Source organism: Cebidichthys violaceus, unplaced genomic scaffold, assembly GCF_023349555.1.
Source record: "Cebidichthys violaceus isolate CVI_PGR_0920_01 unplaced genomic scaffold, fCebVio1.0.p SCAF_10, whole genome shotgun sequence".
Lineage (NCBI taxonomy): Eukaryota > Metazoa > Chordata > Actinopteri > Perciformes > Stichaeidae > Cebidichthys > Cebidichthys violaceus.
In genome coordinates this window covers 6,202,061-6,222,365 of record NW_027176263.1, presented here as the reverse complement: position 1 = coordinate 6,222,365, position 20,305 = coordinate 6,202,061, and the positions used below count along the sequence as shown (strand labels likewise).

The following is a 20,305-nucleotide window of genomic DNA, read 5'->3' as shown; positions in this document are numbered from 1 at the left end:
CAGATGAATTTGGTGTACTTGAACAGTGTATAGGCCTTTCAAAGCAGTTGTAGACGTGGCTTGTCGAGGGTTGCTTACATAGAAATTCAACCAAAGACAATCAAATGATATTACAGTTAAGGAAGCCTGGAAAAGTCAACAGGAGTTACATGTGTAATTTCTTATAGCTGAACAATAAAGAAAAATCAATGAGGAGAAATCCACCTTAGGCTCTAGTGCGCAAGAAAAACAAAAGGACTGAAGATTAAACAGGGAATTTATATGATATTCTGTTGTAAATATTCCTTAAGTCTCAAGCCTGGATTATTGCAGTTCCTGGTTTTCATTATTTTCTATGAGGGAAAAAAAAATCAATACTCAATATCATGAACCCATACTGCTGCTTGCTTTGAATACCATCTCTGGTACCGCAGTGTGCTGCAAAGTACAATCACAAAGATTGAAGGTAACATTGGACAAAGAAAAGCAGACCAGTGCATGCATTAGTACCACTATCTACAAGCACAAATTATACTTTAATGTTCGCTGTATGTGCAAAGTGTGTAATATCCTACTTTTCAGATCATGTAATAGTATTTTTCCTTTCAACTATTTCGGAGATGGCACCTGCTCAAGCCTTCTTTGCCTACACACGCCTGCCAGAGTGGAATTGAATTCACAGAAATTCCACATCTATTTCCAACTGGAAACAAATGGTGCTTTAAAAGCGTGCCTGTATAGACTTTCACCTGCCTGGAAAATACCATTGCCATGGTTACCTTTTTTTCAGTAAGAATATAATGTTGCTTTGAGTGCTCTTAGATAAAACTACTACACAGTATCACCTCGTTCTCCTGGAATAGGTCTGAGTATGTATAAAAGAGAGCTGTGAAATAAAGCCTTGTGTTGAGAACAGAAACATGTGTTATTGCGCTTGGACACAGAAACATGACAAAGAAATACATTTTTAGATGATTATGCAGCCATTTCTGATGTTCGAACATAAAGGCTGAGGTGTGCGCTATAGGGAAAAAATTTAACCATTTCATGGATAAACAGGTTCCTCTGGTTTTTGGCTGCTACATAGCACAAAGCAGAAGCCTCCAGTTTTCCCATCCCCCTTCTCATTCTACACCACTGCAGCCCTCAGCAACAGTTCAGCACAACAGCATACAGTGTTTAGCTCACATAGAACTGAAAACAACATAACTAAAGCTGTAAAATACATATGAGTCCAACAGATTTAATCTTTCTGATCCAAGAACATTATTATATTGATGATATACTGTGATAACTCTGTTAGGGTCAGGGGGACAAAATAAATGACAACACTGTCACATAGTGTGTATAACCTTGTATTGCACATGTTACGTGTCTCCACTGACGTCCCTGACAGTTACACAGCCTTGCTTGGAACAGGAAATGCTGTGTGTGGCCGATAATGTATCTGAGGAGTTGTCTACAATGAGCACATTGTTTTTTAACAGAAGACTGCACTCTTTTCAAAACAGCATTTTACAGTCACACTGTGAAAAATGCACCAGTAGCTGTTGAACAAAATGTGCTCACAAAATGAATGGCTGTATGCGTAATGACTAACTGTGCATAAACAACTACATTGCAAGCATTGGAGCAAGCTGTTGGTTTCCCCTGTGTGAATGACCAACCTCCCTCAGGAACATTTGAGCCACTGATGATAGAAGGAAAATATGTCCACTGAGCTCCCCTTGAATCCCTGACTTTAAGCGGGGGCATACCAGCCATCTCTGCTATCGTCAGCTGAAGTCTCAAACACAGCACTACTGTGTGCTCTGGCCATATCTGACGCCTCAATAAAACAACGAGCTCTTGGTGTATATTCAAATGCAGTTTCTGTACAGCAGTATCTATTGACATTATTCAACTTACAAAGGCATCACAAATCAGATATGAAACATCCATGAGAGCACTGCTCAGATCATAAAGCTCTTTAGAAGAGAACGTCAAAACCTAAAGCTTGGCAAAACTGTATGAGAAATTCAGCTTTGTTTCCCCATTCATATGTTATTGTTTCCTTTTTTTTTAAAAGATAAGCAGAGCTGAATCTGTCACATCCAAGCTGACATTTTTTAGTGTCAGAGTTCAGACAAATCTCAGAGGTTTAAACTCCATGCCCTAGAAAGGCAGATTTTGATGGTGAGCACATATAATGCATATACTCAAATATGATGTACACAGACATACAGTGGAATTACAAAATGTATTTTGAACCTGAGACAGATAGTCGTATAAAGTTATGTCATAAAGAATATACTGTGTGAGGAGATGTACATCTTTTGCACTATTCACTCCTCCCTGGAGGTGTTTTCAGGTCCCACCTCCCTCAGCTTCTCCAGTCTCTGCAGGGTCTCCATGATGTCAAACTGCCATTGTTTTACCTGCTGCACTGCGGTCACTCCTTCCTGTAACACAGTTGTTACTGTCAGTGTGTTAGTGAGGGGTCATATTGTATGTACAGTGTCGAGATCAGCATCGTAGCTTCTTATATGCATTTAATAAGTGTTCTTTAAAGGAATACTTCAACATTTTGGGAATGTTTATCTGCTTCCTTGTTGAGGGTTGGATGACAATGTCTTTGTTTACGTTAAATATCTATGTGAGGCTACAGCAGCTCATCTCTTTCTTTTAAATCATGAGCATTTCTTGGGTTAGGGTAACTTATCTTAGCATACGACTGGAAACATGGGAAACAGTTAGCCTGGCTCCAGCCAAAGGTAACAAAACCCATCTACCAGCATCTTAAAAGATCCTTAGTTAACACCTTACATCTTGTTGATTTAATCCAAAAATCCAAATATAAAACCTCCAATTCGACATTTTACAGGGGGTTATGTGCTGAACTATTTATTGGAAGGACAAGTTGCCACCAACTAGCAGAAACTCCAGGAAGTAACTGTTAACGGCCAAGAAAAAGTCTAGCACACATCCCGTCATAAACAGCAAGTTGACATTTTATACTTTTTTTGTTTGGATTAAAAATGAGAGCAGAGCTTTAGCTGTTTCCATTCTTTAAACTAAGCTAACCTAACTAGCTAATGGCTGTAGCATCATATTTAACATACAGATATGTGCATGGTATTGATCGTCAATCTAAATTTGATAGGAAAAAGCAATTTGTAAATTTCCGAAAATGACAAAACTCTTTCTTTAAAATCATCTTCAAGCTAAACCAGACATCAACATTAACAGGAAGAAAAACTCACATGATTTTTTATATTTGTGTCTGCCCCTGCATCTATGAGCAGCTTCACTACCTTGTATCTGTTGAGACGCACAGCATCATGCAGGGCTGTGTCTCCTTCCTGAGAGTAGAAAAATTATTAATGGCAGGAAATGAATTATAGAGATGATGAAACACAGAAGCGAAACACTCTGTTGAGCTGATGCCTACCCTGTCCTTGGAGTTGATTTTGGCACCACAGGACAGCAGGTACTCAACTATGGCAGTGTGGCCTGTTCTTGTGGCCACATGCAGAGGAGTGCTGTACAACTACAGTGTGGACATTGACACATGGTCACAGCCAAACACATACTGGACCAACTGTATGTCAGTGTAAGTCCTACGGTCTGTTCACGGATACACAAATATGAGTCCCAGTACAAACTGAGGCACAAATGAAATGCTCATTCACCTTATCTCTAGCATTCAGGTCAGCCCCGAGGCTCTTCAGGATTTTGACAACATCCGGGCTTCCCCCCCTGCAGGCCCAGTGTATGGCCCTGGAGCCCAGCTGAAACACAGTAGGATGGTCCCATTCTATTAATAGCTCTCACTTCAGGCCAATAGAGGCTGAAGCTTTAGTGAGTGAAGATAATCTCAACCAATCTCATCATCATCTTTACAAACAAGCCATGTGCCCGCACGTCTTACTTGATCTTTAAAGTTGATATCGGCTCCTTTTTCTAAAAGCGTTTGGATAACTGCAGTGTGTCCTTCCAGAGAGGCACGGTGTAGTGCTGTCCTCTTCAACTAAAAATATTATAAATAGAAATGACTTGTAGTATGTTGTAAATGTATCTAATCTACTTCCACACAGGGAGAGCATACCTCATCATGGACATTAGGGTTCCCACCATCAGCCAGATACTTGTCTATTACATTCAGTTTGCCTTGACTGGCTGCATTCATGAATTCTGCAGTATCCGTGGGCCCTATCTGTCACACAGAAACACATGCACACACACACACACACACACACACACACACACACACACACACACACACACACACACACACACACACAAACATAGGGACAGTAGAGAGCGCGATTCAATTTGTATATCTCTGTTGTGCACATGAACATAAGGTTTCTGAAAATTGTAGCTCACCTCAGGGCTTTCCACAGACACCCTGGGCGAGTATGTTTCCTTGATCTTTTTTTCCCTTTTGCACAGCTCTGTGAGATTCTCTCCTCCACTCAAGTCCAAAATCTCACAGTGTAGGTCTGGGGAGATACTCCTCCCTCTCCCCTCTGTCTGGAAAATGACAGAAACAGCGATAATGTAGAAAACACAGTTGGAAAACCCAGATGAGAGAGGCACTATTGGCTTGTAAAGCAAATGTGCCAAGTAGGCTAAGGGGTGTTGAGAGCTGGGAATGGAAGTGTTAGTGTCAAACTAAATTCACAGCATAGTGCAAGCTAGACTTATGTGCTGTTCTTCATGTTTTTTCATGAAGTTTAGGTCAATCATTACCAACTATGATAACTTCTTTTGTTGGCAGTTCCTTTTTTCGTTTGGTTCAAATAAAAGGAATACAAATTATTCTCAATCAGTGGCAAGATAGACCGTGTTCTGCAGTCCTGTGTCGGAAATAAATGCTAAAGTCAATTTGGCATCACAATAAAACAACTTTCAACCAAATGTCTTGATACACAAGGTTAACTGTTAGAGCAAACAGAATTATCATGTTTATGTATTTGAAAGGCAAAGCAGGAGCTGTTTCTGTTTCAAGTAAAACAGGATTTAGTGAAACTCTGTGAAATTAAATGTAACGTCACTCAGGGCCAATGCATCAGGTCATGATTGAAAAGAAACTTATCTAACTGCAAGCAATTTCACATAGTGGTCCCAGACATGCATTTTTTCAATATATCTACAAATGGATGTTGAAGTAGGCTGACAGATATTTTGTCCTCATGTCCGGGGCTTAATTTCAATGCCGACATGTTGTCTAGGATATAACAGCTCATTAATTCACATGTCCTCACATAAAATAACCATTAACATGTTTTCACAAATCAGGGCTTTTCAAATCGTGATACTGTGACATGAGTAACATTAATTATTTTTATGAAAAATAATATCCTGGTGAGTTTATAATAATTATCATTCTAGGAGCCATACTGACATATCAATGAAAAATTATCCGAAATGTTACGTTGGAAATGTTAGTATTTCTCTCACCTACCTGGGCTTTCTTCTCTATTCCTGTTTTACGGTCCATCACATCGGCTCCCCACTGCACGTCTTCCATCTCTGTTTGATACAAAAAAAGATAAAACAGTCAATAAAGTAATTTTGAATAGCTGAAGCCTTTGAACTTTAACTAGTAACATGGAGTAAAATCGGACGGACTGCATGTCACTTTATACAGAAGCGTTGCAAGCCCAGTGGCTTGCTGGCTGGAATACCGGGTTCATGGTGGGACATTGTGTCACCCCATCAAACAGGTGTGTGTGCACTTTGGTGTGTGTACAAATGTATGTTTGTGCGCCAGCATTACAATCTCCCTCTCTCTTTTCCTCTCCCTCTTTTCCTCTCTGTCATGCCCCCCCCCCCCCCCACACACACACACACACACACACACACACACACACACAAGTACATCCAACCTTCAGGCATGTCATGCCCGAGTCATGAGCTGAGGGTACATTCATTCCACAAGCTCCTGGTTTTACTCACTCCGGTTGTTGCAACAGTGTGTGCCTCTCTTCACCATGAGTACAACCCTCATTAACACACCGTTTTGGAGGATTATGTTATTTATAAAGGTTTCATTCCTGCCAAGTGATACCTTGTAAATATTTATTTGAAAGCATACCAACAATCAATCACTGGCCAGCCTCAGCATTGGTATTTGTTTCAAACATTTAATAGGTATATCAGACTGAACACACACACACTAAAGAGAAAGCATCAATGCTGGAAGGTGTCATCCAGTGCTTCTTTATCAATTTTTCCTTACAATGAATTGGTTTTCCAGACACTCCCCCTTTTTCTTGCTGACATTTACATGCAGATTTCTATTGGATGGGACAGTTGGTCCCACACATGCTTATTTACAGTCATTCCTGCCAGAGTGTGACTGAGTGACATGTTAATGGTTAACGTGTTATTGAGAGAGGCAGAGTTCAGTGGAGTAGGAAGCAGCAGCAGCCATTTTAGCTGCACAGGACACTGCTTTCCCTTTAAGCATGGAGCACAGACGAGCTGACAGTTAACCATCCGCTTTACGTCTCTACCAGGCTGGCTGTGAGTTATACAATCCACATTGCTCAATTGATGATCCTCTTGATGTTTTAGTGTGTAGACACAATTCAAACATAGTGTTTGTTTACATTTGATAGTGAAATAGGTAACATGGTACTCTGAGATCTACAAATACTTTAAAGTTTTTATTAAGAATGTTTTTCTTTACTATGGAGAGAAGCAATATTTGTGCATGTAGTTTTTGTTACAAAGGATTTAGGTAATAATCACTACTACCAGTTGAATGATGTGTGTGTTTCAGGTGAAAGGTGCCATGGTGACGCTGAATCACTTGAGTGTAGAGGCCCCAGACGACGGCTCTCCACTCCTGCCCGAGGCTGCGGATGCTGCAACACCAACGCCTCTCTTTCACTGGCAGCAAGTGATTGCAAAGACTGACTCCAGGGAATCTTTCCTTGGCAGGTACATCTCTGCAGGTACTGTATTTATTTTGTGTACCTGTGAATTAATGCTATAAAGCTGTATTTTTTTTTTATCTCTCTGTTGTATAGGAGAGAAAACCTTGCCTTCAGTCTGGTGCTGCTTATTGGATGCTACTCGGCTATTCTGATTCCTGCATATCTCCCCTTGGATAAAGTGGCAGCTCTCAGTGACGACAACCAACATCCTGAAGATCTGGTATGGAGGCACATCTTAGCGATCATTTTAGATAATTTCTTTACTCTTACCTAACCTCTCTCTATTTTTGCACGTCTCTTTAGGTCTTACTAAATCAGTCAGCCTCCCTACTTTCAGGCCCCTGTCAGCCTCGCTGGTGCCTGAACCACCTCAAGCCCTTGTCATGTTCTACAGGCCTCCTAGACATCCCTGTGTTTGTGCAGCAGGAAAGGTCTGTGCCCTGGGATCTGTCCCCTCCTCTGGGGCTCCAGGGCAGTGAGGAGCATCTGGCCCTTGCTCTTGCATCTCTGCCTCAGCCTGGCCTGCCTCCATCACTGAAGAGGGAAGGCAACTGCAGGCGATGTGTGGTTGTGGGCAATGGAGGGGTTCTACATGGGAGCCATCTTGGATCCCATATAGATCAGTATGACATCATTATCAGGTATGTGCACCACTGTTAGACAGACAGGTGGAAGGATATCTTACTAGTGTGATAGATTATGGTGGCTATTTTTAACTCATGCTGATGGATTTTTTCCTCAGCAGACAAAAATTGATTGAGGTTAAGGAAGTAGCTTGAAGAAAATACACCGCATCAACAGAACAAAGTTAATTTCATACATACATTTTCAACTGTTACCAGGCTGAATAATGCTCCAGTGTCTGGCTATGAGAAAGATGCTGGTTCTCGCACCACCATCAGACTGATTTACCCAGAGGCAGCACCTCACTCCACAAACGAGTACAAAAAGACCACCATGGTTGCTCTGGTGGTCTTTAAGAGCCTGGACCTCGACTGGCTCACTTCTGTCATCACCAAACAGCCTCTAGTAAGCCTATACGTCACAGGAGCCATTGCACACACATACAGCATATTACATAAGCCATGAGTGTCACAGCAACTCGTGCAGCAACACCAATATCACATCATCACACTCACTGCCTCACATGCTCTACATCTCCTGTGTTGTTTTTTTAATAGAGCTTTTGGTCCAAAATATGGTTCTGGAGGGAAGTGGTGGATGATATTCCACTGAGACCAGAGAACTTCAGGATCCTCCACCCAGAGATTATTCACAAAACAGGACAAGTCCTACAGAAATATGCTCTGAAACAGGGAAACGTGAGTTCTAAAAAAAATTTCTCATGCTTTGTTGTATGCTTTCATACAATACTGCATACAAATACATTTAAAAAAAGGAAATCTAGAACAATGGCCCTTCTGAGTAGCCTAACCAGTCCTGAATAATATATGTATATGCCTTGCTCAGACATGTGTTGACTTTGCTATACACCTTTGAATAAAGGGAGTGAAAGATGAGCAAACACAACCTTCCCTTCAACAGGATAACATGTTCATTTTATAACCCATTGCCCTTTATAATAGGCTTTTCGTATAGAACCATATCATACTGGTTGAAAAAATAGAAAATTTTTCCTCTTCAAGTAGATGGTGCCAACACTGGGCGCCAGTGCGTTGGTGATGGCTTTGCAACTGTGTGACCAGGTGAGCCTGGCAGGTTTTGGCTACAACATGCAGCACCCAGGGGCCAGGCTTCACTACTATGAGACCATACGCATGGACGCAATGAAGGCTCAAGTAAATATAGATTACTAAACAGTGATATGCATTTTTAAGGCTGTTAAGCCTCATGTTTTGATTTAACTATTATCATCATCCAGGTAGTGCACGACGTTAATGCTGAGAAACTCTTCTTGAGGGACCTGGTGGCTGCAGGAGCTGTGACAGACCTCACAGGAGCTCTATGAGTCAGCAGTGCAGAGGCTGATAATGTACTGAACCTGACATGCACTCCTTCCTCTCACTGTGAGCCTGTGTGGAGTCCTCCATAACGGTGCCCTGCTGGAAGAATCCTACAAAGTGTGAACTGACCTTTAAAAATACTCACAGTCTCCCGGGTTGACTGAAGAGTGAACAAATTAAAGGTTAGACAAGCTCATGATTGGTAAGACTTAACCTAGCATATCTAGTAAATTCAATGAATTTATTGCATCACTAGATGTTACGCATACAGTAATTGTCACATGGATGAATAATTGTGTCATCACACATGGGAACACGATCAGCGACTGACTTAACTTGGCTGATTTGTATAAATAATGTGATGGTTAAATGGTTCAAATAGTGCTATTACAATTCTGTTTCCAATGACTCAATAAACAAATGAATGTGAGAGTACTGATCTTTATTATCTCCGCAGATAAATTAAAATATTTGAGACATACAATAATAACAAATGTATGCTTCATTCATACATGTTAAGACACTAGCAGTATTAAAAGCAACAATGGACAGTATCTGTATTTATAAAAATGTATCAGCTGCAGTTTTTTAAAAAGTGAACACAAACTTTCTTTAGGTATTACTAAAAATAGAAAACAGGTCATTAGTGAGAATTCAAAAATATATTACAAAAATCAAGATATTCTAAATATACTTCACACAAGACACAAAACAGTGCATGTTGGTGTTTGACTGTGTTCTAATGAACAATGTTAGGTGAATTTATCAGAGGATAAATAACCGTATACACCATGAAAAAGGTGGAAACATGAAACACAAGCTAGACACCATATATCTATAGAGAGTAAACAGTTGTTTGCAAAACAATGATTGAGTACCTTGGCTACTGTGACTCAGTTCAAGTGCGTGGATGTGTCTACAGCAGTGGATTGCGTGAAGGCTCCCACAGTTTGCTTGCCAGCTGTCTGCAGTGCTGGAGGATGATCTCAGCGGGGATGACCCCCAGGTGAACTGTCAGCAGCTCGTAACACTTCACCACTTCACCCTGGTGATTCTTGCTGTAGTACCTCAACAGCTTCCTGCAGGACACATTTCTTTCTATAGTCAGCAGCACTCTTGTTTGGATTAATCACATCTATTTTTGGCATTCGCTATTTACTTGTAGTAGTCCCAGGCAAGCATCCCAATGGGGGCAGAGTCATCAGGAAGGATGGGTATGTCTCCTGCCTCCAACTTGAAGCCCTGATTGATCAAATTTACAACTTATATCATGCTGTATCTTTTACGTTTACAGTATTCCGGGGTGCTTAATTAATTTTTGTGTTATTACTGAATACTAAAACATGACATTCCAGTAACGTACGGTTTCATTTTCAAACCAGAGGAAGTAGCAGAAGTAGAAGTCTCCGTCACGCAATGTTACTGTAGAGTAACCCTTCTGGAGATAACGCCGTGTTGTGTTGACCAGGCTCCACACCTTCAGGATTGATTAATTAGGAGAAATTAATTTAAGACAAAAAAGAGCATAACTATTGAAGCAGTAAACAATTTAACAGAATAGTTCATTTCTTTTGGGAAATATGCTTATTTTTCTTTGTTACAGATAATTCTCTTTTAACTGTACAGTAATATGAAGCTAGAGAAAGTTTTAGCTTAGCACAAAGACTGGAAAGCTCACTTATAAACATGTTATATGTTCTGTTTAATGAAAAAATTACAATATAGAGAGGTTATGTGCCGGACTATTTATTTGTCGTGAGCAGTAACTTCCTGGCAACTGTTTCCCCCTGATTTCAGTCTTTAAGCCATGCTAAGCTAAACACAGATGTGAGAGTGGTATCTATTTTCTCATTTAACTATTGGCAAAAAAATAACAAATTAAGTATTTCCCAAAATGTCAAACAATTCTCAAAAGTATTTTTACAGATGAAAATGGCAATATGTTGTAACCTAGCCAGTCAAATTAAATTATTTATTTAAATTAATAATTCAATATTGCTGTTTCTTTGCACTGAAAGCAGGAACAGACTAAAATGAGACTTAAATGACTAGATAACATGAACAGTTTCTGGCGTGTATTTCTGGTATGCTTGACCTTGCTTTTGATAAACTGAGCCAATGGTCCCTTCCCCAGCTCAGACGTGTTGCGTTCCGTCAAGTTGAGCGATGGCGCAATCATTTGGCCAGTGGAACGGTCCACGCAGATAAAATGGATGAGGCCTGGGAAATCCTCCAGGTAAGTGAGATCAGCTGGGTCAAGATCAATACACTCAGGACTACTGTGAGTGGTATTTCAAAGAGATTTCTATGCATTTGCATGTTGTAAAAAAATGCATGCAGAGGTATTATAAATTTACACACAACAAGACATCACAGGAAGTAGGATTATTTTGCTGACAGGATATGACACCATGGTGATATTTCTCTTGCTTTTCACCAACAGGAAGTCCTTCCAGTCCATCAGTTTCTCTCTGGGAGACAGAGAAGGTGAGAGAAAACGAGTAGAACAGAAAGACAGTGAAAGAATAAGACAAAGAGAGAAAGAAGTACCAACATGAACAATTAAGGATGCTGTTGTGGATGTAAAAGTTATTCCAAAAGTTCTCAATGGATTCAAATTTGAAGATGTCACTAATTAGTTAACAACAGTCATAGTGCATGTTCGGCTGACTGATACATACTGCACCATGGTCTGGGCTCGTTCCTGCAGACCGGGGGAGAGACGTTGAGGAATGTCACTTTGTCGTGACTCGAGGAGAAAACACTGTCTGTATACGCCACACAGCTGAGTCTTCATCTTCTTACACGACGGAATGAGACTAACACAAAAACATGAATGTATTCATTCAACTAATCGCCAAACTGCTTTGCTAATGAGGCATTTCAGCCAGCAGAGGGCGGCAGAAGACTTACTGTCTGCTGAACCCAGGTCCTCCTCTGGTGAAGGCTAAGTTCTTGAACTCTGTCCAGTCCTTTTGCAACTGCCCAGACTGGATAGAAAACAAAGGAACAAAAGCAGATCTTATTTGTGCAGCTCCAAAAACTGAAATATATATATATATATATATATATATATATATATACATATATATATATATATATATATATATATATATATATATATATATACATATATACATATATATATATATATATATATATATATATACATATATATATATATATATACATATATATATATATATATATATATATACATATATATATATATATACATATATATATATATATATATATATATACATATATATACATATATATATATATACATATATATATATATATATATATATATATATATATATACATATATACATATATATATACATATATATATATATATATATATATATACATATATATATACATATATATATATATATATATATATATATATATATATATATATATACATATATATATATATATATATATATATATATATATACATATATATATTCATGATTAAATCCTGTTTAAATAATATGCAAGGTACTGACTATCTTGGCTACGGTAACCTTTTCTATAAGGTGCTTTTACTGGCTCTTCAGTTGATTAATTCAAGTTAAGATGGTGGTAACAAAACAAATCTTCAAACAAAAATTCACTTTGTATTCAAATTTAGAAAACAAATCTTTAGGAAGATATTCAGTGTGTGTCAAGAGAAAAGAGGCACAGTTCGTACAACTTTAAGTGTAGTTTTTTCAGCGCATACAGGAACTATAAACTGTTTCATGGTTTGTATGAATTATACTATAATAACAATAATATGGGTTGAAGTTCAGTTGACAGACTGTGATAGAAAAACATTTTAAAGTAAAGATAGTTGTGAAGGAAGTATTTTAGGGTGGTATTTAAATGAAGGTAAGCATGTATTGGTGAAATGTAAAATGTACAAATGCACAAAATGTTGGTACACATAACAACACACACCTGTATCTCACTAGGCCCGAGGGCTTTGATGAATTTATCAAGTTTGCTGCGGACTTCATGGATAGTCCGCTGGCCTCTAGTAGCAGCAGATCCTTCTTGGCCTTCACTTAAACGTTTCTCCAGTTTGGCAAAGGCCTCCAAAAATGTGTACACTGACATGGCCACTGCACTGGTGGGAATCTGACGGAGTAAAAAAAATTAATCAACAAGGGAGCAAAATGTGTGTATACTGTGAACACTGCATACAACTGTAGTTAAATAAGTCCAGATAAATGTGTTACAAGGGTGCTGGCCAACCAGCCAGAACACGTGACGACAGGGAGGAAATTGTGTCCACATGACAGAAGTACATACATGGAAGTGTGTTGGTGTCCACAAACCTTTGTTAGTAGCACAAGTGTGATGCCAGGCCACAGAGGTAGACAGTACATGGAGTGAGGCATCATGGGATACAGCCCATCTTTGAGTGAGACCTCTAAGAAGACTCTGCGAGGCGTCGATGGGTCAGGTGGAGGAACTTCCAGAGTTTGCAAGCTGTCCTCTGCCATCTGACGACATTATAATTTCAATAAGTCGACAGGTCTCATTGTGTTTATTTTGCGTTGAATCAGGATTAAGTTTTAGGAATAAACATTCTCACCTGGACGTCTGGGTCCACAAACTGAAACACAGGTGTACTTCCTCTCGCTGGCCTGTCTCCTGACACACAAACATGAAGAAAACATACAACATACTGCTGTTGTTGTAATGTAAAATGAGAAATAATTGACTAAAAATGAATACACAGACTCTTCTACTCAACCCACCTGAACTGCTCGAGTCCCCGTCTGTAGGGGAGGGCTCTGGCGTGTAAAAACTTTCAGGACCAGAGCCGGATGTACTCTCAACATTCTTCACAGACAAACATGCACAAGAGCAGTCGATAAACAATCAGAAACAAGGTCACCAACATGTTGTGTTGGTACTGTGTGAGCGGCTGTCTGCATTGTCTACCTCGGGATTTGGATCATCCAGGTCTGTGTTGCTAGGATACATATTCTGTGCCATGATGATGAGGGTCAGGAGGTCTGAGGTGGAGAGCGTGCTCGCATTGCGGCTAGAACGAGTGGCAGAGCAAAGAGACAGCATCATTTATAAAGAAATCTCATTAGAATAAACTAAATGAAGCATCTTCACTGTCTTGGAAGCTAGAAATAAGACATTGCAAGTTGTGGAATAAATGTCAAGGGTTTATGGGCACATCTGTACCTGGAGTAGAATGCGAGCAGCTTGGTGTGAACCAGGATGAAGGCGTGCATCACCTCCTCTCCTGCTCGCTCTACACTGCTGTTAAGCTGCTGAACTAAACGGCGCTCCAGGAACTCGATGCACTGCTCACACAGCGTGGGGTGAATCAGCCTCTCCACCGCCTGAGAGAGGGAGGAGACGACACGAGAGCGAGGGTGATAATGACGATGTTATCCATTGCTTACATCATAGCCTGAGCGTTGAAAGTGATGTATTTGCCCTTTAAACATGTACAAACTGGCATTTCAAATAGTACAGGCCAAAAATGACCTTTTACTCTAATGAGAAAGAGGACTGAAGGATAGCTGGTGTGTCAAGTGTTTTTTGTTACATTAAAAAAAAGAGGGGTTTCAGATTAGATGTAATAGGACCACGTCTACATTGATAGGACTTAAATGTCAAGTTATAACTGGTTCACTGTATAGCTGAGTAGACAGCTTTAGAAACATGGACCATGAGCTTGTCATTCCTACCTAAACACACAACATGAAAGATTGTACCACAGACATACTTCAACACACACATGATTTGTAAAATAAAATAATAATAAAAGGAATAGAAAAAAAGAGGTATAGGGAGCCGACAACATAATATAAACACCCCATAAAACTGGACTTTCTACCCATTCCTGCCATCTAGTGGTTAACGTTTCCACATCCCAAATCTGACGGTACAATGCACACAAGATAGTCAGGGCTTCACTAATAAATAATGTGACTCGAAAAACAAACCAAAAAAATCTTTATAAATGGCTGTTTACCAATGTACAAAAGCTGTAAGGTTGATGGATCCAAATATATCCCTGAGCGGGGAAAAAAAGGCTACAAATATGACTAATAATTAAATATATCACAGACACATCAAAACACAACTAAATAATAATAATAATAATATAATAATGATGATAATAATAATAATAATAATAATAATAATAATAATAGGTGTGCATCATCATAACACTGACAGCTCAATAAGGTCTCTGGCTTTGCTATATTGCATACAAGACTCCAGTGGTGAGCTTGAATCTGTATCAAGATGGCAGGAGTGTGCACTCCGCTGTAAAGCTGTGCATTCTGGTATTGTCTTGTCCCCATATAATCTGCTGAGAAAAACATAACACTCAAAAGAAAAAAAGGCGACACTTTTCCTGCTGTATAAAGTAGCGAAGCATTGCACCTCCACTAAGAAGCTCTGGTCGTTCTCTCGGAGGTGGCTGTAGGTCTCCAGCAGGCTCTGGAGGAACTTCCATAGTCTTGCTCTTTGCTCCGTGTCCTGAGGACGCAGTCTGGTGACAAACACAGTTCATATATCAACCAGATGCCTTGTTAAAACGGTCCAGTATTATGGGGGAATGCACAAAAGGTCTTACTCTTTCCTGAGGAGGTTACTGCTGAGGGTGACCATGCCAAACATGACCTCGATCATCTTTTTCATCACATAGATCTTCCTCCTCAGATCACCCTCTCCCTCCTCACCATCTCCATTCACTGCAATGTAGAGACACTCGTCGAACTGGGGAGGACACAAAATGCAAAAGCTTGCATTGAATAAAATAGAAAATGGAGTAATAATAATACATTTTATTTGTATAGTGCTTTAAAAAGGGTACTCAAAGGCACTTTACATGGTAAAAACAGAAACAATAAAGGCAATATAAACAAGGCAGAGAGATTACATTAAACAGTAAAAGAACTAGCCTCACAGGTTAAAAGCAGATTTTAAATAAGTGAGTTTTAAGTACAGTTTCGAAAGTGGCGAGTGACATAGAATGTCTGAGGTACTGGGGGCGAGAGTTCCAGAGGGAGGGGGCAGCAATAGAGAAGGCCCTGTCCCCCCAGGTCCAGTGCTTGGACAGAGTAACGGGGGTAAGGAGGTTGGCGTCCTAGGATCTGAGTGTGTCAGTGCAGGAGGTCTGAAAGGTATGAAGGGGTTCAGGGTTCTGAAGGGCTTTGTATGTAATAAGGAGACCATTGAACTGGATTCTTTGCTGTATGGGGAGCCAGTGGATGTTTTGAAGGACTGGGGTGATGTGGTCTCTGGTGCGGGAGTGGGAGAGCAGATGAGCAGCTGAGTTTTGGATGTACTGTAGTTTGTTGATGATTTTGGTGGATGTGCCGTATATGATGCTGTTGTAGTAGTCCAGTCGAGAGGTGATGAAGGCGTGTTTCAGCAGCTGAGGAGGAGAAGGAGGGGCGTAGACGGCTAATGTTTTTAGATGAAAGAATGCGTTTTTTGTGATGTGATTGACGTGGCATTCGAAGGAGAAGGTTTGATCAAAAATGATACCAAGGTTACAGTTATGTGTGGAAGCAGGAACAGTGGTGCCATCGATGTAGAGGGAGAATTTGTGGTGGGATTTGTTTATTGATTTGGGGCAGATGAGGATTTCCGCTTTTGAGTTTGAGAAAGTTGGCTTGAATCCAAGTTTTTATATCTGTGAGGCAGTTGGTGATGGTGGATTTGGCGGAGATGTAGAGCTGGGTGTCGTCAGCGTAGCAGTGGAAATGGAGACCATGGTGGCGTATGATGTTACCAAGGGGGAGCATGTAGAGGATGAAGAGGAGGGAACCGAGTACCGAACCTTGGGGGACACCTTGAGAGACGGTCGGAGAGGTATGATTTGAACCAGGAGAGGGCTGTGCCAGTGATATGGAGAGAGGAATCAAGACTAGAGGGGAGGAATGCGTGGTTGATGGTTTCAAAGGCTGCAGTGAGGTTGAATAGTATCAGGATGTTGAGGGAGTGGTCATCTGAGGAGAGGAGAGGGTCATTGGTGACCAACCTCCACAATGACAAGGAGGGATTGTATGTATCGGTTAACTCACATCTCATATTCATGAACTACTTTATTGCCTTTGTACAAGCCCTGTAAAGAAATAAGTTAAGCATTACATATGCACGACCAAGCGCCACAACCACTTGCCCCACACGCCGGCCGTAAGTACGTCATTTTCTGGCACGCACGCCTCGCGCCGGCTTTACTACAGCAAGTACAAACTAAGCCATCTATGCACCGTATGCCTAGTTTAAAACATATGGATTAAAACAACCAAGATCTAAATATGTAGTGTAAAATGTGGCTTAAAACTGGATAAAATTGTATATTTGTGAAAGAGGAGAGGACTATATGATTGTAGGAAACTGTCCACTAGGGAATAAACATTTACATGAGAAAGACCTCAAAGGCTGCTGACGCTGAATGGACCAGAAGCAAAGTGCTCATGCGCTGCAGGAGAACAAAGCCCAGTTTGATTCCTTAACAAGACTCACATGACAAACATGACGCTTCACTGTGAGAGTGGCCTGCGTTTATTTAGGTCACGGTGCTGTTGCTGTTGGCAAGGCAAAGTTCAAGAATAAAGAAAACTTCTTTACACATGAAAGGCATTTCAGAACAAGGTGAAAAGTCACTAAATCACATCCTTCGTATGCTTTTAATGCTTAAGGGTGGATAAAATAGTCTGGTGATTCGTGAAGGGGTGAAAGAATTATTGTTGAGGAAGTCAGGCGCTACCTGGTGTAGGATGTAGATATGGTTGTTTTCTGTGGTGAAGGAGGTGTAGCTGTCACCCAGCCTGTCCACCATGGTGCTGCAGGAGATAATAATGGGAGCAAACAGAGTGCTGATGCTGTCCTCGAAGGCTGGAAGCTGACCATCACAACAAAGAAAGGGAAAGAATAAAAGGTAAAGAGTTATTCAAACCAGTTAAAAAGGCGCACACACAGTATCTGTTTATTTTCTTCTTCTTTACCCCCTGGCCGTCCTCTTGAGACGCCCCATATTGCTCCTGGACATTCTGCTGAAATTCTGGGTCAGTCCAGTGGAAGAGGACCTCGGCGCTCTCACTGGCTATCAGCAAGCACTTCATCTGGACCACAGATTCACTCCAGTCCTGCTTCGCTGTGCTGTCCTATTTACTCCAATCTCTCCACTGCATTATGCTAAAAAGAAAAAGTATAGAAGCAAAAGACATAAAACAGAGTCTGGAACATTATTTTCATGCAGGCCTAGTTATAAATACTGTAGCCACTGGAGAAACTTTCCCACACTCCATTGCTCTTTGACCTAAAATAAACAGTATCTAAGAGCTGATGTTTTATCAATGACAACCTCTGGTGGGAGTAAAGTCAGAGGCAAGAATGCCAACTGTAAGGGATCTCAGGACGCTGTCAGTCAAAGCACATATAAGAGTCCACTGTATACCCGCTCACTGACGCTGATTTGCAGTTTGCAAGAGTTGTATTCCAATTCTGCTCAAGAAAATACTTTTAAAATGATTTGTAAGCGTTGTGAGGTACTGGGTCATCTTTGGCAATCTAGTGATATCAGCCTTAATTTGATGAAATGTTGGTGACTGAGCTTTGTAAACTTTTTGCTCTCTGAAATCGGCTTACTCCAAATATTTTTTAAACCCTCAAAAGACTAATCACTAATACACTAAACTTACAATCTTGTATATTTAGTACAGAGTACCTTTTGTTTCATTTTTAACAACTCCTTGTAAGGTATTGGAATACATTTAGATTCACATCACAAAACAAAATCGCAAAAGGTGTTTAATTAAATAATGATCGTTGGGAAATACCATTGTCAAATCTTTCTGGTCTTGTCTCACCATCATATGAGACATAACACATGTGATTGCAACACTTCCTTAATTTTGCCAACCATCATCAAAGTTGTGCACACAGCCTGCAGTGCTGACCATCATGTTAATGTGCTGTGAGTGTGTGTGTTGTGAAATTATTTTGAAACAAAAGCAGTACTGAAAACCTAATATCTACTATGGACTGTACATGTGAAGTCAGACATGACACAAAAGTACAATTTCATACATTTACAAATTTTCCCACAATCACATATGTAACTATTTGCAATTGGTGGAATGTAACTAAGTGCATGTACTCAAGTGCTGAATGGAAGTACAATTTTGAGGTATTTTCTACTCCACTGCATATCAGAGGGAAATATTGTACGTTTCACATCACTGCATTTATCTGAAAGTTGTAGTTATTTGAGAAATTAAGATTTGTGTATATAAAGAGCTTATAAAATATATTTTCCTATAAATTAAACTAAACAAACAGTATATACAACAGCTGAAGTCGATTGACACAAAATTAATTGGAAACTACTTTGAAAGACCTTTTAATTATTTTGAATTTTGTACAATTTGTTGGACTAAACAAGCATTGTGAAGGTATCACTTTGGATTCTGAGAACTTGTGATAGTCATTTTTCACAATTTTTTATAACCCAAGCAAACACTTGGTTGATGAAGAAAACAATCAGCAGATTAATCCATAATAAAAATATTCATTAGTTGTAGTCTGATACAAAATCTACAGTAAACCCCTGCTTTTACCTTAAAAGCATGAATAATGACAATCAATGATATAACATATAATATGACATTTTTCTGCATTGAGTTCTATTACTTTTAATACTTTTAGTGTATTTTCCTGAATATACTTACATAGGGCTACTTTTACTTTAGGTAACATTTTCATTGCAGGACTTTTAACGTGTAAGAGTATTTTTTACAGTATTAGTACTTTTACTTCAGTAAAGGATATGAATGATACCTCCTACACCACTGACTGTATGAGCCTGTATGTAGGTCACAGGGTGTATTTCAGCTGATGCCTTTTATTATCTGAAGCTGTTCCGATCCGTAAATTACATCCCGTGTTTTACCTGGAGCCCTCAGTTACTTCCCCTTACAAGACTTTTAACTTCCTTGATGCTCGCGAACTGTCCCACGTACAAAACAAAGACACTGTTACACTTCATGTCCCGACTCACTCTGTGTTTTCTGCGGCGGGTGGTCCCAGCATCTCATTCCAGTGTCTCTGTTGTCCAAAACTTCAGCTCTCCTCGGCTCGTGGACGCTTTCCTCGCGGCTGCTATCTTGTCTCAAACTCAACCTGCTTCCTCCCACAACACGCATCGCTGGGTCATGTGACACCAGCAGCAGGAAGTGTGCGCTGATCTGAAAACAGAGATATCAAGCTATGGGGATCTTGTAAGACTGCTCCTGTAGTAAATGTGAACTTTCTCCTCAATGGGTTGCCCTCCCTCGAGGAGCCTGGTGATAAGTGACGCAGGAACAAGTCACGTGCTGGTGTCTAAAGTGGGGCGCATGACTGAGAGGCTGCGCTGTTGAGACAGTTTGGTATTTGTGGAATGCA

General features: G+C 40.1%; 3 protein-coding genes across 6 annotated transcripts; 1 reads left to right on the top strand and 2 right to left on the bottom strand.

Moving 5' to 3' along the window:
* Positions 1–238: 238 nt before the first annotated feature.
* Positions 239–5,939, bottom strand: ankrd2 (ankyrin repeat domain 2 (stretch responsive muscle)). 3 transcript variants are annotated; one of them, XM_068722591.1, is made up of 9 exons: positions 5,923–5,939; positions 5,429–5,496; positions 4,348–4,494; positions 4,067–4,174; positions 3,890–3,988; positions 3,651–3,749; positions 3,410–3,508; positions 3,222–3,320; positions 239–2,420 (listed from the first exon to the last, which is right to left on the bottom strand). In XM_068722591.1, exons 2-9 carry the CDS (start codon positions 5,492–5,494, stop codon positions 2,304–2,306), a joined length of 834 nt encoding a protein of 277 aa, XP_068578692.1. In that variant the 5' UTR covers positions 5,495–5,496; positions 5,923–5,939; the 3' UTR covers positions 239–2,303. The 3 variants fall into 3 exon arrangements, with proteins under 3 accessions (XP_068578692.1, XP_068578683.1, XP_068578701.1); XM_068722582.1 differs by lacking the exon at positions 5,923–5,939 and adding an exon at positions 5,596–5,678; XM_068722600.1 differs by lacking the exon at positions 5,923–5,939 and having other exon boundaries at positions 3,273–3,320; positions 5,429–5,648.
* Positions 5,940–6,375: 436 nt separating this feature from the next.
* st3gal7 (ST3 beta-galactoside alpha-2,3-sialyltransferase 7) lies at positions 6,376–9,302 on the top strand. Of its 2 annotated transcripts, XM_068722560.1 has the most exons (8): positions 6,376–6,492; positions 6,752–6,912; positions 7,002–7,128; positions 7,212–7,549; positions 7,751–7,937; positions 8,090–8,230; positions 8,558–8,707; positions 8,791–9,302. In XM_068722560.1, the coding sequence occupies exons 2-8, from the start codon at positions 6,764–6,766 to the stop codon at positions 8,875–8,877; spliced, it is 1,179 nt and encodes a 392-aa protein (XP_068578661.1). In that variant the 5' UTR covers positions 6,376–6,492; positions 6,752–6,763; the 3' UTR covers positions 8,878–9,302. The 2 variants fall into 2 exon arrangements, with proteins under 2 accessions (XP_068578661.1, XP_068578670.1); XM_068722569.1 differs by lacking the exon at positions 8,791–9,302 and having other exon boundaries at positions 8,555–8,639.
* hps1 (HPS1 biogenesis of lysosomal organelles complex 3 subunit 1) lies at positions 9,298–20,172 on the bottom strand. Its single transcript, XM_068722547.1, has 18 exons — positions 19,920–20,172; positions 17,866–18,055; positions 17,628–17,762; positions 15,483–15,625; positions 15,290–15,398; positions 14,075–14,235; positions 13,820–13,922; positions 13,633–13,717; positions 13,467–13,525; positions 13,207–13,374; positions 12,827–13,006; positions 11,786–11,862; positions 11,554–11,691; positions 11,279–11,343; positions 10,968–11,113; positions 10,236–10,349; positions 10,032–10,114; positions 9,298–9,951 (listed from the first exon to the last, which is right to left on the bottom strand). The coding sequence occupies exons 2-18, from the start codon at positions 17,980–17,982 to the stop codon at positions 9,789–9,791; spliced, it is 2,046 nt and encodes a 681-aa protein (XP_068578648.1). The 5' UTR covers positions 17,983–18,055; positions 19,920–20,172; the 3' UTR covers positions 9,298–9,788.
* Between the last annotated feature and the right edge of the window lie 133 nt (positions 20,173–20,305).